This window comes from Durotheca rogersii, assembly GCF_024521655.1.
Source record: "Durotheca rogersii strain YMJ 92031201 chromosome Unknown GGS23scaffold_2, whole genome shotgun sequence".
NCBI classification, from domain to species: domain Eukaryota; kingdom Fungi; phylum Ascomycota; class Sordariomycetes; order Xylariales; family Xylariaceae; genus Durotheca; species Durotheca rogersii.
The window spans coordinates 985,984-997,323 of record NW_026251233.1 but is presented as its reverse complement, the minus strand read 5'-3'; the positions used below and the strand labels follow the sequence as shown (position 1 = coordinate 997,323).

Sequence of the window (11,340 nt, the reverse complement as noted above, 5' to 3'; positions counted from 1 at the left end):
TAGCCTAAGCCCTTCGGGGCGAGATAATGAGAAATTCGGCCACCTCAAAAGACTGCCTGACTCGTATCCCAGCGAAGGTGACGATGCTGCTGATGTAGGTATGGGACGTGATGTGTACTCTCAGCACCTGCACCTCACCACCACCACTATGTAAGTCGATCGATCTATCTGTGTATGAATGGTGTACGTGGGTATGTATAGAAGATTGGACGGTATGCTACTAATGGAATATTCACCATTCGGGCACTATTCGATGCTAGAGACGGACTTATAGCTTCTGCCCCGCCACCCCTCCCTCGATTAAGTAATCATGGCATCGTCTTCGATACCTGCTTGTTAATCTCGAGATGTAAATATCCAACTTCTCAACCTCACTTTCTTTTTTCTCTTTTTTTCTTCGATGACATTGCTTGTCTACAACCTCAAAATTCTCGGCCGTTTACACCCTCAACACCTCCAGCTCTTGATCCCTTCGACCTAATCGTCCCCTTATATCCCGGCCAATCGTCTTCCATCGACCGAAGGGTGGAACAGATTGAAGATGGCCTCCGGATCGGTTCCGGCCCCTACAGCTTCGGTAGCTCCGATAGCCCCTATGGAGTCACCAGCGCCTACCGCTAGCACAGAGACGACGGGAACAGCCGCAGCCGCGACGACAACAATGGCAGACTCGGAACCGGTGGCCGTTGTATGCATCGGCATGGCCGGGTCGGGTAAGACGACATTCATGCAGCGTATTAACGCGCACCTGCATGCGCAGCGCGAGCCTCCCTACGTCATCAACCTCGATCCCGCCGTGCTCACCGTGCCCTTCGAGAGCAACATCGACATCCGAGACTCGGTCAACTACAAGGAGGTCATGAAGCAGTACAACCTCGGCCCCAACGGCGGCATCTTGACGTCCTTGAATCTCTTCTCTACCAAGGTCGACCAGATCCTCAAGCTGCTCGAGAAGCGAACGGGCCCGGATCCTGAGAATCCCGGCAAGAAGATCATTAAAAACGTGCTCGTCGATACACGTACGTCCTCCCTCTCGTTTTCTTCCCCTCGTTTCTCTTTTTATCCATGCTCTTTTTCTCCGACGGGCTGGCTAACTACTCTCTTCTCCTGCAGCCGGACAGATCGAGGTCTTTGTGTGGTCTGCCTCAGGCCAGATCCTCCTCGAGTCCCTCGCCTCGACCTTCCCGACCGTCATCGCCTACATCATCGACACGCCACGCACCGCCTCGACGAGCACCTTTATGAGCAACATGCTGTACGCATGCTCCATCTTGTACAAGACGAAGCTCCCCATGATTCTAGTTTTTAACAAGACCGATATCAAAGACGCTAGCTTCGCTAAAGAGTGGATGACGGACTTCGAGGCTTTCCAGGCGGCGCTGGCGGGCGACGAGGCCGCTAACGCATTCGGTGGCGTCGAGGGCGAGGGTTCCGGCAGCGGTTACATGAGTAGCCTGCTCAACTCGATGAGCCTCATGCTCGAGGAGTTCTACGCACACCTCAGCGTCGTCGGCGTCTCGTCGATGACGGGCCAGGGCGTCGACGACTTCTTCGCCGCCGTCCGGGAGAAGGCGGACGAGTTCCGGCGCGACTACCGGCCCGAGCTCGAGCGCAAGCGGAAGGAGCGCGAGAGCCAGAAGCACAAGCTCCGCGAGAAGGAACTCGACAAGATGATGAAGGGCATGTCGATGGGTTCGGGCGGCGGGCGGCGCACCGACAAGCTGCCGCAGCCGCCCCGGGACGACGACGACGACGAAGAGGACGAAGAGGACGAGGACATGGAGGACGAGGGCGCGGAAGACTACGCCGACGTGGACGACGAGTACGACCGCGAGGGCCTGCAGGCGAGGTACGCGGCCGCCATGGAGGCCAGCGCCGACTCGACGATGGACGAGGCCAGCTTCGCCAAGTATATACATATGCAGAGAAAGGGGTAAGACCGTGTGCCGCGGGACGGTCGGTGTGTTAGGAAGGTTCACGGGTGGAGTACGGAGTTACCATTATGATAGTATGGGCAGGTATACAGGCGGGCGCTGGAAGATGTCACGATACCACGAAATTTCATACGGCAGGACGCGAGGCCGAGGCTGAAACAGAGTGTCTTGATTCATTGATTATTCGCCCCTCAGTAAACTCCCTGACCTGAACTCCGGATCGGTGCCCTGCCAAGTTGTAGGCGTATGTATGGAGGCAGGATCAGACAGGCATGCCCGGGGGCGTGCTTCGAAACCCCGCCGCCGCCGCCACCACTAACAGCGACATCCTATGCAACTTATGTTGAGTCCGCGATACTTCGTCACCGGTATTGTACAACTGTGCCGTTCGTTACCGCTGATTCGTTAGGGACTAGGCTGTCCCATCATCATCCATCCATCCATCCATCCATCGGTCCATCTGTCCTACGTTCTTCGTCCTCGGCTGCCTATTCTTTTCTTCACCTATGTGGGGTACGCGTGGCTTGGCCTAGCGGGCCTCGAATTGGACCATTCTAATATCGTCGTCAGCTTTCTCTCTGTCTCTTTCACTTTCTGTGTGCATGTCTCTCTCCCTCTCTCTTCCTCCCTTCCCCCCATTCCCCCCCCCTCCTCCTCCCGTGGCCCTACCTCTAGTACAGAGGACACGGGCGGGAGAAGCGGAGCAGGAACTTTCAAGGAAAAGAGAGAGAGAGAAATATGAAAAAAAAGAGGAGAGAGGAGGGGGATCGTACCGCTTCGTGCGCTCCTTGTAGAGGACGCGACAGCCGCACTCCTTGCAGCGGATGGGGTCGTTGCGCTTGATGGGGAAGCGGGTGCCGCAGTCGCCGCAGAGGTAATGCATGGTGCCGGCGCCCCCGGCGTCGAGGTCGAAGGCGCTGGCGGACGCGGCGGGGCGGCTGGAGGCGGAGGGTGTGCCGTGGCCGCCGCCGCCGGGCGTCTGCGACGACGACGACGGGATCTGGTACGACTCGCGCGTGCTGCCGCTCATGCTGGGCCGGGGCGGGTCGGTTGGCTAGTGGGTGGGGTGGAGGGAAGGAGAGATGCCGGCGCTCGAGAGCTCGTCGTCTGGCTGCTCTTTGTCCGGCGGCTGCGCGCGAGGTTCGACGGTCGGGGAGCTGGTCGCGTGGATGTACGATGCCGCCGGAGCGGGTACGCGAGAGAAGACGGAGGGAGGGTTTGCTGCGGGGATTCGGTGGGAAACTGACTAGGTAGTAGCAGAGCTCGGATGGCGCGGGTGGTGAGTGTGTCGCAGGAATGGCTAGAAGCTACTGTGTCTGAGGCGAAAACAGAAGACGCAAGAAGAAGAAAAAAAGCGGTCGATGAGCAAAGGACCGGCAGAATTCCTGCGGCGCGCTAAGATAAGGCGAAGTCTAGGAACGACAGGTGGAGCGCAGGTACCGAGGTACCCCGTACCGGAACGTCCTCCCTTATTCGCATGACCTCGCTACAGCGTTGCGGCGCCGGCGTCGCCTGCCCAGCCCGCCGTACCTCGGCAAGCCATTACATCAGAGAAACCTCCCTCAATACCCAGCATACTCCTCACCTCGCCGTCCCGCCAGCGTCGCGACCCAACCCCCCCAGAGCTTCCATCCGCATTTGCAGGTGTCCTCTCCGCGCGTTTCCTTCCTTAAGAGGTCAAGCCTTCTTGCGATTGACTTGTCGATCTTGCTTCCAAGCGCCCGGACGCAGCGCGCTGCCAATTGCGTTGCGCTGCGTTGCGTGCCCATCCATCTACCTACCTACCGTCCGTCGATCGATCGCCAACCGACCTTACTCCCCCAACCCAATCCCCAACAAACGCCGCCGACAAATCGAGCAAACCCACACGCGACTCGCTCGGCCTTTACCCAGCTTCTTCTCCCGTCTCCCATCTCCCATCTCCCATCCGTCCACAATGGGGCCCTCCTCCTCCCTCCCTTCCTCTTCCTCTCCCATCCCTCTCCCTCACCCATCCCTCTTCGACACCCCTTCCCCCTCCTCCTCGTCATCATCGCCCTCCTGCCCTTTCTGCAAGATATCCCAGTCCTACGCGCCGTTCCCGCCTTCCTCCCCTCCGCCGCCCACCTCCCCGCTCGTGGCGCCGTCGCGCGTGGCGCCGGCCGCGTACGTGGTGCTCTCGACGGCGTCGCTGGTGGCGTTCCTGGACATCCAGCCGCTGGCGCGGGGTCACTTGCTGCTGTGCCCGCGGGCGCACCGGCCGCGGCTCACGGACGCGACGCCGCGCGAGGCCGCCGCGCTCGGCGCCCGCCTCCGCCTCCTCTCCGCCGCCCTCGTCCGCGCCACCGGCGTCCCCGACTGGAACGTCGTCCAGAACAACGGCGCCGCCGCCGCCCAGGTCGTCGACCACGTCCACTACCACCTCATCCCCCGCCCCGACCTCCGCGCCCACCCCCCTCCCCCCCGCAGCTTCACCATGTTCGGCCGCGGCGTCCGCCGCGACCTCGACGACGACGACGCCGCCGCCCTCGCCGACCTCCTCCGCCGCTCCCTCGCCGAGGTCCTCAAGGAGGCCGGGGAGGAGGAGGGGGGGGAAGAGTGGGAGACGGAGGAGGGGCAAGATAAGAAACCTGAGAGAGGAAAATTGTGACATATCATATAGTCTACGACTGGCATTCGGCGCAAAAAAAGACGAAAGAAAGAAAAGTCACTTACACACGCAGTCGACACCTTCCGAATTTTGTCTCCGCGAGACCGGCACGCGTGGGCTTGCATAACGTCGAAGCCAGGCCTCTCCATCTCGTCAATTGGGCATTTATTCAACCACTCAAGGTCTATATGTCTACATGCGCGAGATGCTTAGAAAAAAACATGTGTTCTAGTCTATCCCGGGGCGCTCCCTGCGCTCTCCCTGACTATTCGTCGTCGCCAAAGAAGACCTTCTCGGGCAGCCAGTCGTCCTTGCAGACCTTGGTGCGGCCCGGCAGGCTGTTGAGCTTCTTTATCTCGTCCTCCGTCAGCTCCCAGCCGTCAATGTCCAAATTGCTCGCGATGCGCTCCGGCGTGACCGACTTGGGGATCACGTCCCAGCCGTTCTGGATGCCCCACAGGAGCAGCACCTGCTGCGGCGTCTTGCCCCTACTCTGGGCGATGGCCTGCAGGGTCGGGTCCTCGTACAGGGGCGAATCGGTGCTGCCGAGGCACGAGTAGCCGGTGCAGTGGATGTTCTTGTCCCGGCAGTAGGCCACCAGCTTCGGCGAAGGGTTGTTGGGGTGGAGTTCGATCTGGTTGACGGCTGGTCTTATCTAAATGCCCTGTCAGCTACCGCGCGCTACTTTTCTACTAAGAGCGCATCTCGGCTCACCTGGCAAGAGGGGTCGTTCAGCAACTTCTCGAGGTTGGTGATGCCGAAGTTGGACACGCCGATGTTGCGGACCTTGCCGGTGCCGAGGAGCTTCTGCATCTCGCGCCAGGTGTCGACGAAGTTCCAGTCGTCGTAGACCTTCTTGGGGTCGTCGGGGAGGACGGAGCTGGGCCAGTGCATGAGGTACAGGTCGACGTAGCTGGTGCCGAGGTTCTCGAGGGAGGCGTCGAGGCCCTCGGCGACGCGCTTGTGCCAGGGGTTGTCGAGCTTGGTGGTGATCCACAGCTGCTCGCGGGGCACGCCGGAGGCGCGGACGCCCTCGCCGACCTCGGTCTCGTTGCCGTAGCCGTAGGCGGTGTCGATGTAGCGGTAGCCTACCGAGATGGCGTGCTGGACAGCCTTCGCGGTCTGGCTCTTGGACGACTGCCAGGTGCCGAGGCCGATAGCGGGGATCTTGTCGCCCGAGGCCAGCGTGAAGACCTTGCTAGCGGAGGGGTCAGAACGGGTCATACCGCGCGGTTTGACGGAGCTCTGGAGAGGGAACGGCTTACCTGGAATTCTTGAGAGCTGCCATGCTATCGGGCGGTCGGGGCGTCTACGGTCGGAGGACGTGAGGGCGTAGGTGTGCAAGAGGAAGGACGTCGTTCTACGCGCTTTGGTGTACAGGATTGGGGTGGATGGAAGAGTAGGAGAGATGGGAAGCGGAAGAGGAGGAGGAGGAGGGCCGCCGTTTTCATACTCTCACATTTTCCCGGTTCCTTTCTCGTGACCTCCCTTGGCTAAACACGCCCTCTCGCGCTGGCACGTCCTGCCCGAGGTTTACCGGCTTGCACGCGTAGCTCTGCTACCGGCGTAGGCACCTGTACCTCTGATTGCTCAACACCTACCGTTACCATTATTCAACGGCTTCTCGCAACCTGCCTATGCAGGTGGTGCGGGATGACGCCTCCCGACATGCGCGTGGCACAGACTATTAGATCAGGTAGTGACTAGGGCCGGTACCTGCCTAACGCAACTCTAGGCGCGACCCTACCGACCGGGAACGTTGCAACGATGAGGTATCGCACACCTGTCGCTTCTGCCCCAGCTGTCTATCGCCTATAACTCGTCATTTATCGGTTCAAGATATCAGGTATTTACTCATGGGTGTTTCTGTAGCCACCAGGCTTACCTTGAAGCAGCGTAGAGGAAGTTGATCGTGGCGGGGCAACTTCGCTTCACTTACCTAATTGCCCGTGGCTCCGTCCCCTAAACTGTAACAATTGCCTAACTGGAACTAAAGGCCTGCCAACGGGCCAATCAGGGGCCGGCCTGCGCGGAAAAAGGGACCTTACCGGAGGGACCCGTCCGAGTGGACTCCTCCCCCCTCTTGCCTCATCGTCCTCATCGCGAAGACCACAGCTATGGAGACGTACCTGAGGCGCGGCATACTCATAATAGGCACCTAAGGTACTAGAGGGAGGGGCCGGTATACGACGGTCCCCGGCCAAGCGTCACCCTCCGCCGTGGAGCCGCCCAAAGTCTGCCGTCGAGCAGCTCTAGGACATGCCCCATTGGGAAGAAGTGGCACACTGGCAGGTAGGTATCCAGCATCATCGTATCGTTTCCTCCCAATACCTGCCTACAGCATCGCCGTCCGGCGTCCCAGTGCCGGGTTCTCTCCTGACACGTTCTGTCATATTCACGCAAGAGCGCTGCATACAGACCGTGGCCACGCCCGACGCATGCACGTCACTGCCTCTCTACCTACCTCCTACCCAACAGGAATAGCCTCCCCCCCCGGAGGTTCGTGGCCCTCCTGCCTGCAGGCTGCGCGGGAACGCACAGGTCCGAAGGAGGCGTCGACGAAGCAAGTCTCCGCGATCACCGCCGCTGCCGATCATGGGTTGCGACCAGGGCTGGCAGCGGGGAGCTAAGCACGGAGTCCTGTACATGCTACTGCTCCCCCCCCCCCCATATGTGTATACCTGTCTCCCATATAGGTATTATAAGCAGGTGGGTATACCGTTGGGCTACGGACCAGTCGCCTGCCTCTCTACACGGAAGAAGCGGCCGGCCCTGGCACAACACGACCCTGGCTGGCATTGACGATGTAGGTGGTGTGCGAGCGTATGCAAAGCGCCGACGAATATCGCTGCCTCCTAACCCGCGGCTCTACGCAGGTAGGCATGGAAAACTCCCGTTCAACCTCAAGACGTCGTTGGCTCACGCGCTTCTGCTTGCGATGCTAGTATCTAAGCACGACGTCACGCAGCCGCCGCGATCAGGCTATGCATACGCTCACATGCGTACGTCGCAGCGTTAGGGCGCGTTAGGCACGGCGCTCGCCGTCGTAGCGGTGCGCATCTATCCGCCTTTTCGGAGGTGGTACAGGTAGGGGGAGCACGCATGGGCTGGGTTGCTTGATGCTTACCCTTACCAAACATAGCAGGTCTGCATATCTCGGGGCTCCTCCCGAGCCGATCCGGCTTGTCCAGCTGACCAGCTTGGTTCCGGTGGGCACAACCTCCGTTTCGACCTCGCTGGTAATAGCCCCCGCCTGCAGTTACAACCCACCCCCCACAAGGTTAGCGAAACTCCTCTCTTTGAGGCTTGATATCGATGTAGATAAGGTCGCAACGGAGACCATAGGCACGTAATCTATTAGGTATATGCATCAGTGGGTATGCCCTGTTGTTACGGGATTATTCGAAAGGCTTTCGTATCTACCGCTCTCTTAGAAACAGCGAGGGAGAGGGAGAGAAACTGGAGAGTGACCGTGCAAAGAAACAAGCAACTCACCAAGGCTTCCTCGCCCCCGTCCACAATGGGGAACACGGCGTATTTGCCTCGCCTCACCTGCACTACGCCTACGCCTGCCACATCCCACAGCACCAACCTATCCCCTATGTGCCCCCAACAACACCAAACACACGGCATAACCTTGCATCGGAGAGCCTTCCGCAGCGGGCCACCATCCCATCTTCCCACCTCCCATCTCGCCTTCTTCGAACGTGACGACTCCCCGTTAGCCGCCGCGCGTGCGACCTGAATACCCGCTCAAATGCCGTGCCTCCCGCTGTGGTCCCCAGCGCGGAGTCGCGGACCTGAGCTAGCAGACAAGACCCGTCCTTGCAGGAACGCAAGCCCACCGCTGGGGCTGTTCGGTCTCGCAGAGCATACGGTGCTGCGGTAACGACGCCGCTGCGCGCCGCACACAAACCAACGAAATGACGACCCTGGATGGAGCCGAGATGACGAGCCAGGCTGAACTGTCGTCCGTTGCGAGAAGAGGGGCGGGAAGGGAAGGGAGAGGATGCTCTGATCTGCTAACCAAGGCATGCTTGAGGGCGTTTCCACGTCTCCTCGAACCGAGGATCTAGCTCTCTAGGTGCGTACCTCATCTGTCTCGGGAGAGGAGGGGAAAGGGAGGAGGCGGGAGCGATATCCGTGGAATAGCATGGATCAAGCACACACCTCTCTGATTTCCCCACTAATCCCCCTTTTCCCGACACGTAGGCTAGACGACTGCCAACGCAACCGTAGCAAGGCCAAAAGCAAAAGAGGAAGCAGCGCGAGCAGAGATAATATTCTGATATTCGAGGCCGATATAGGTACCTATCTAGCCGCCAAGAGGGGTTGGGGGAGGGAGCGAGGGGATCATCGAGTGATATTGCTCTCGACGCAACTCTCTCTAGCTTTAACCTCTACAGAAGAAGGGGAGACGTTTCCGCGCAGCTTCCTCCTTCTTCCTCTACCCCGCGTCTGCCCGCCTTCTTCAGACACACCCGTGACATGGCATGGCACGCCGTCCCGCCGACCACCCGTCCGTCCGTCCGTCGACACCCTTTTGCCCACCCGGAACCAACCCAAACTCCAGCCGAGAAACACGAAACGAGAACCGACCCATCCCACCGCTTCCCCCTATTGGAGGGAAAGACGTCTTCCCTCCCCAAAATAAAATGCTTGATCACAAACGCCCGTAGCCATGAATTCCCCCCAGACAGCAAAGACACACGAGAAAGCCGAACCGGCCACGCCGCCTCGCAGAGCGCGGCGCAGTGGGGGCGGGGGCGAGCTACGCCGCGCTACGCCTGCCTCCGGCGCGTCTCGTAGGCGGCGACGGCGGCCTCGAGCTCGGCCAGGCTCGAGCGGTCGCCGTAGGCGGCTTCGAGGGCCTCGTTCTGGCGGCGGGCCTCGACCGCGACGGGGGACACCTGCGCGACCGGGAGCTGGCCCGGCTGGGCCTGGTGCTCCCGCCACTGCCCGGCGTTGTATCTGGCCAGGCCGTACCCTACTTGTGCGCCTGCGAGTTAGACGGTCGTGCGAGAGCGAGGAGGGCAAGCGAGGGAGGGGACGAGAAGGGGGGGGGGGGCCGGGTAGGCGAAGATGGAGAGAGAGCGTGCGGTATGCAGAGGCAGTGAGTGGGCAGGGAGCATCTTGCTCTTTCCCCTGCGCGCACCCGCGACCGAGGCATCGGCGGCAAGGACCCGACTACCGGGGGGGTGTCGAGTTGGGCTGGGGCGTGCTAGGCTGGACTTACCGATCCCTATGGCCACGACGGTGGCTGTGGCGCTGTTACCCGTCAGTATGCAGTCAAGCGGCCAGCCGAGAGGCGGCGGCGGCAGGGCCGGGGGGGATTGCTGCTGCTGGACTCACATTCTCCTCTCGAGCCGCACAGACTTGTGTAGGGCGGGGAGGTAGCTCGGGTGGACTTGGGAGGTGGCCGAGAAGGGCCGCGGCGAGTTGAAGCTGATAGGCATCTTGTGTGTGTGTGTGGAAAATCGGTATAAGAGTCGGCGCGAAGAGATAGGTGCGCAACGGCAGTTGAGATGTCGAGAGGATGTCGGCAGGCAGTTTTGTTAACAAAGGTTGGAGATGGTCGTGTCTGCTTTCTACCGCAGCAGCAGTAGGCCAGTAGGGAACGGGTCTGTAATTTGTACGCTTTGGGATATAATACCTAGGTATAAGGCTAGGTAGCTTCGGCAGGGATCTCGAACGACGCTACTGGGAACTGGAGGAGTGCGAGTTTAGATGAAGAAAAGAAGGTTTCTTAGGGGAGATCGGTTTTGGGGGGGGGTATAATCCTAGGCTATAGAGAAGATGGAGGGCAAGAAGGCTATGCGCATGTAGGTATCTAGACAGGTTACGAGGCACGTAAGTTGAGCTCTGGGTCCCGACAGGATGCCGGGCAAGAGGAAGGAGGCGCAGACTATTAATAGGATGCTCGCGCGATGTCCATCGACGGCTGTTTTCCTCTGCTTCGCACGACTACGACGGGTGGAATGGGACGGCCATGAGCCGAGATGGGATGATGGCACGATGCGATGTAGGTAGGTGTGCATGCACTTACACGTAGGTAGGGACCGGGTGGGGACATATTGTATATCTACTACCTGCCTCGTCCGCCCCGTCGAACCCCTGGGAAGGCGGATATTAAATACCCAGGTAGGTTCTAGATGTATTAAATGTAATGCTACCTATCGTACATACCTCCTACATAATCCTCCATTCCCGTCTGCGGTGCCTCAGGACCCGACTCTCCTACTCGCCCGCCTGTCCGTCTGTCCGTCTACCTGCCGGCCATCCCTGCCCTCGTCTAATGGTGCCAGCTCCTCTCTTACGCACCCAAGAGGTAGGCAGGTATGTAGGTGTACCCGGTTCCGGGTCGAACGCGGGAAGGGAACCCATCTGCCTCTGGGCTTAACAGATGCCAGAAAGCACACTGGGATATGCCTGCGTGCTACCCGGCGTGGAGGGCAGGAGTGCGCGAGAGGGCGCGGGAGCAGGCTAAGCCCAGACCAGCCCAGGTGGGGAGGGGAACAAGTTACCGTCAACCCCCTGGGGATTTGCATAGGTAACACATATGCAACCTCCGCAGTGTCGTGTGATCGTGGGGTCATCGGGGCGTCGATAGGCGGGTATCGTCAGCGATGCCCTGCCCACGTAGGTACGTACTATCATATACCTACCGCACCTATGGGCAGGTACCTATTTAGGTAGGTAGAGGTATTCATGATCTGAGGATGGCAATCGAGATGCCCTCCTCTCTCTACCTCGGTTAGGTACATTCGATAGTTACCT

At 59.9% G+C, this 11,340-nt stretch overlaps 5 protein-coding genes across 5 annotated transcripts; 2 read left to right on the top strand and 3 right to left on the bottom strand.

The window, feature by feature from the left end:
- Positions 1–661: 661 nt before the first annotated feature.
- On the top strand, positions 662–1,937 carry GGS23DRAFT_602487 (uncharacterized protein; the record flags this gene model as incomplete). Its single annotated transcript, XM_051519329.1, has 2 exons — positions 662–1,019; positions 1,114–1,937. The coding sequence occupies 2 exons, from the start codon at positions 662–664 to the stop codon at positions 1,935–1,937; spliced, it is 1,182 nt and encodes a 393-aa protein (XP_051376066.1).
- A 162-nt stretch (positions 1,938–2,099) lies between these two features.
- GGS23DRAFT_547944 (DNA directed RNA polymerase) lies at positions 2,100–3,321 on the bottom strand. Its single transcript, XM_051515118.1, has 2 exons — positions 2,708–3,321; positions 2,100–2,488 (listed from the first exon to the last, which is right to left on the bottom strand). The coding sequence occupies exons 1-2, from the start codon at positions 2,962–2,964 to the stop codon at positions 2,464–2,466; spliced, it is 282 nt and encodes a 93-aa protein (XP_051376065.1). The 5' UTR covers positions 2,965–3,321; the 3' UTR covers positions 2,100–2,463.
- On the top strand, positions 3,111–4,884 carry GGS23DRAFT_612491 (HIT-like protein; the record flags this gene model as incomplete). Its single annotated transcript, XM_051520494.1, has 2 exons — positions 3,111–3,125; positions 3,991–4,884. 2 exons carry the CDS (start codon positions 3,111–3,113, stop codon positions 4,561–4,563), a joined length of 588 nt encoding a protein of 195 aa, XP_051376064.1. The 3' UTR covers positions 4,564–4,884.
- Positions 4,386–5,851, bottom strand: GGS23DRAFT_612485 (Aldo/keto reductase; the record flags this gene model as incomplete). Its single annotated transcript, XM_051520493.1, has 3 exons — positions 4,386–5,218; positions 5,278–5,761; positions 5,829–5,851. The coding sequence occupies 3 exons, from the start codon at positions 5,849–5,851 to the stop codon at positions 4,829–4,831; spliced, it is 897 nt and encodes a 298-aa protein (XP_051376063.1). The 3' UTR covers positions 4,386–4,828.
- Positions 5,852–9,280: 3,429 nt separating this feature from the next.
- Positions 9,281–10,181, bottom strand: GGS23DRAFT_172942 (uncharacterized protein). Its single transcript, XM_051511572.1, has 3 exons — positions 9,916–10,181; positions 9,800–9,831; positions 9,281–9,550 (listed from the first exon to the last, which is right to left on the bottom strand). Exons 1-3 carry the CDS (start codon positions 10,017–10,019, stop codon positions 9,345–9,347), a joined length of 342 nt encoding a protein of 113 aa, XP_051376062.1. The 5' UTR covers positions 10,020–10,181; the 3' UTR covers positions 9,281–9,344.
- Between the last annotated feature and the right edge of the window lie 1,159 nt (positions 10,182–11,340).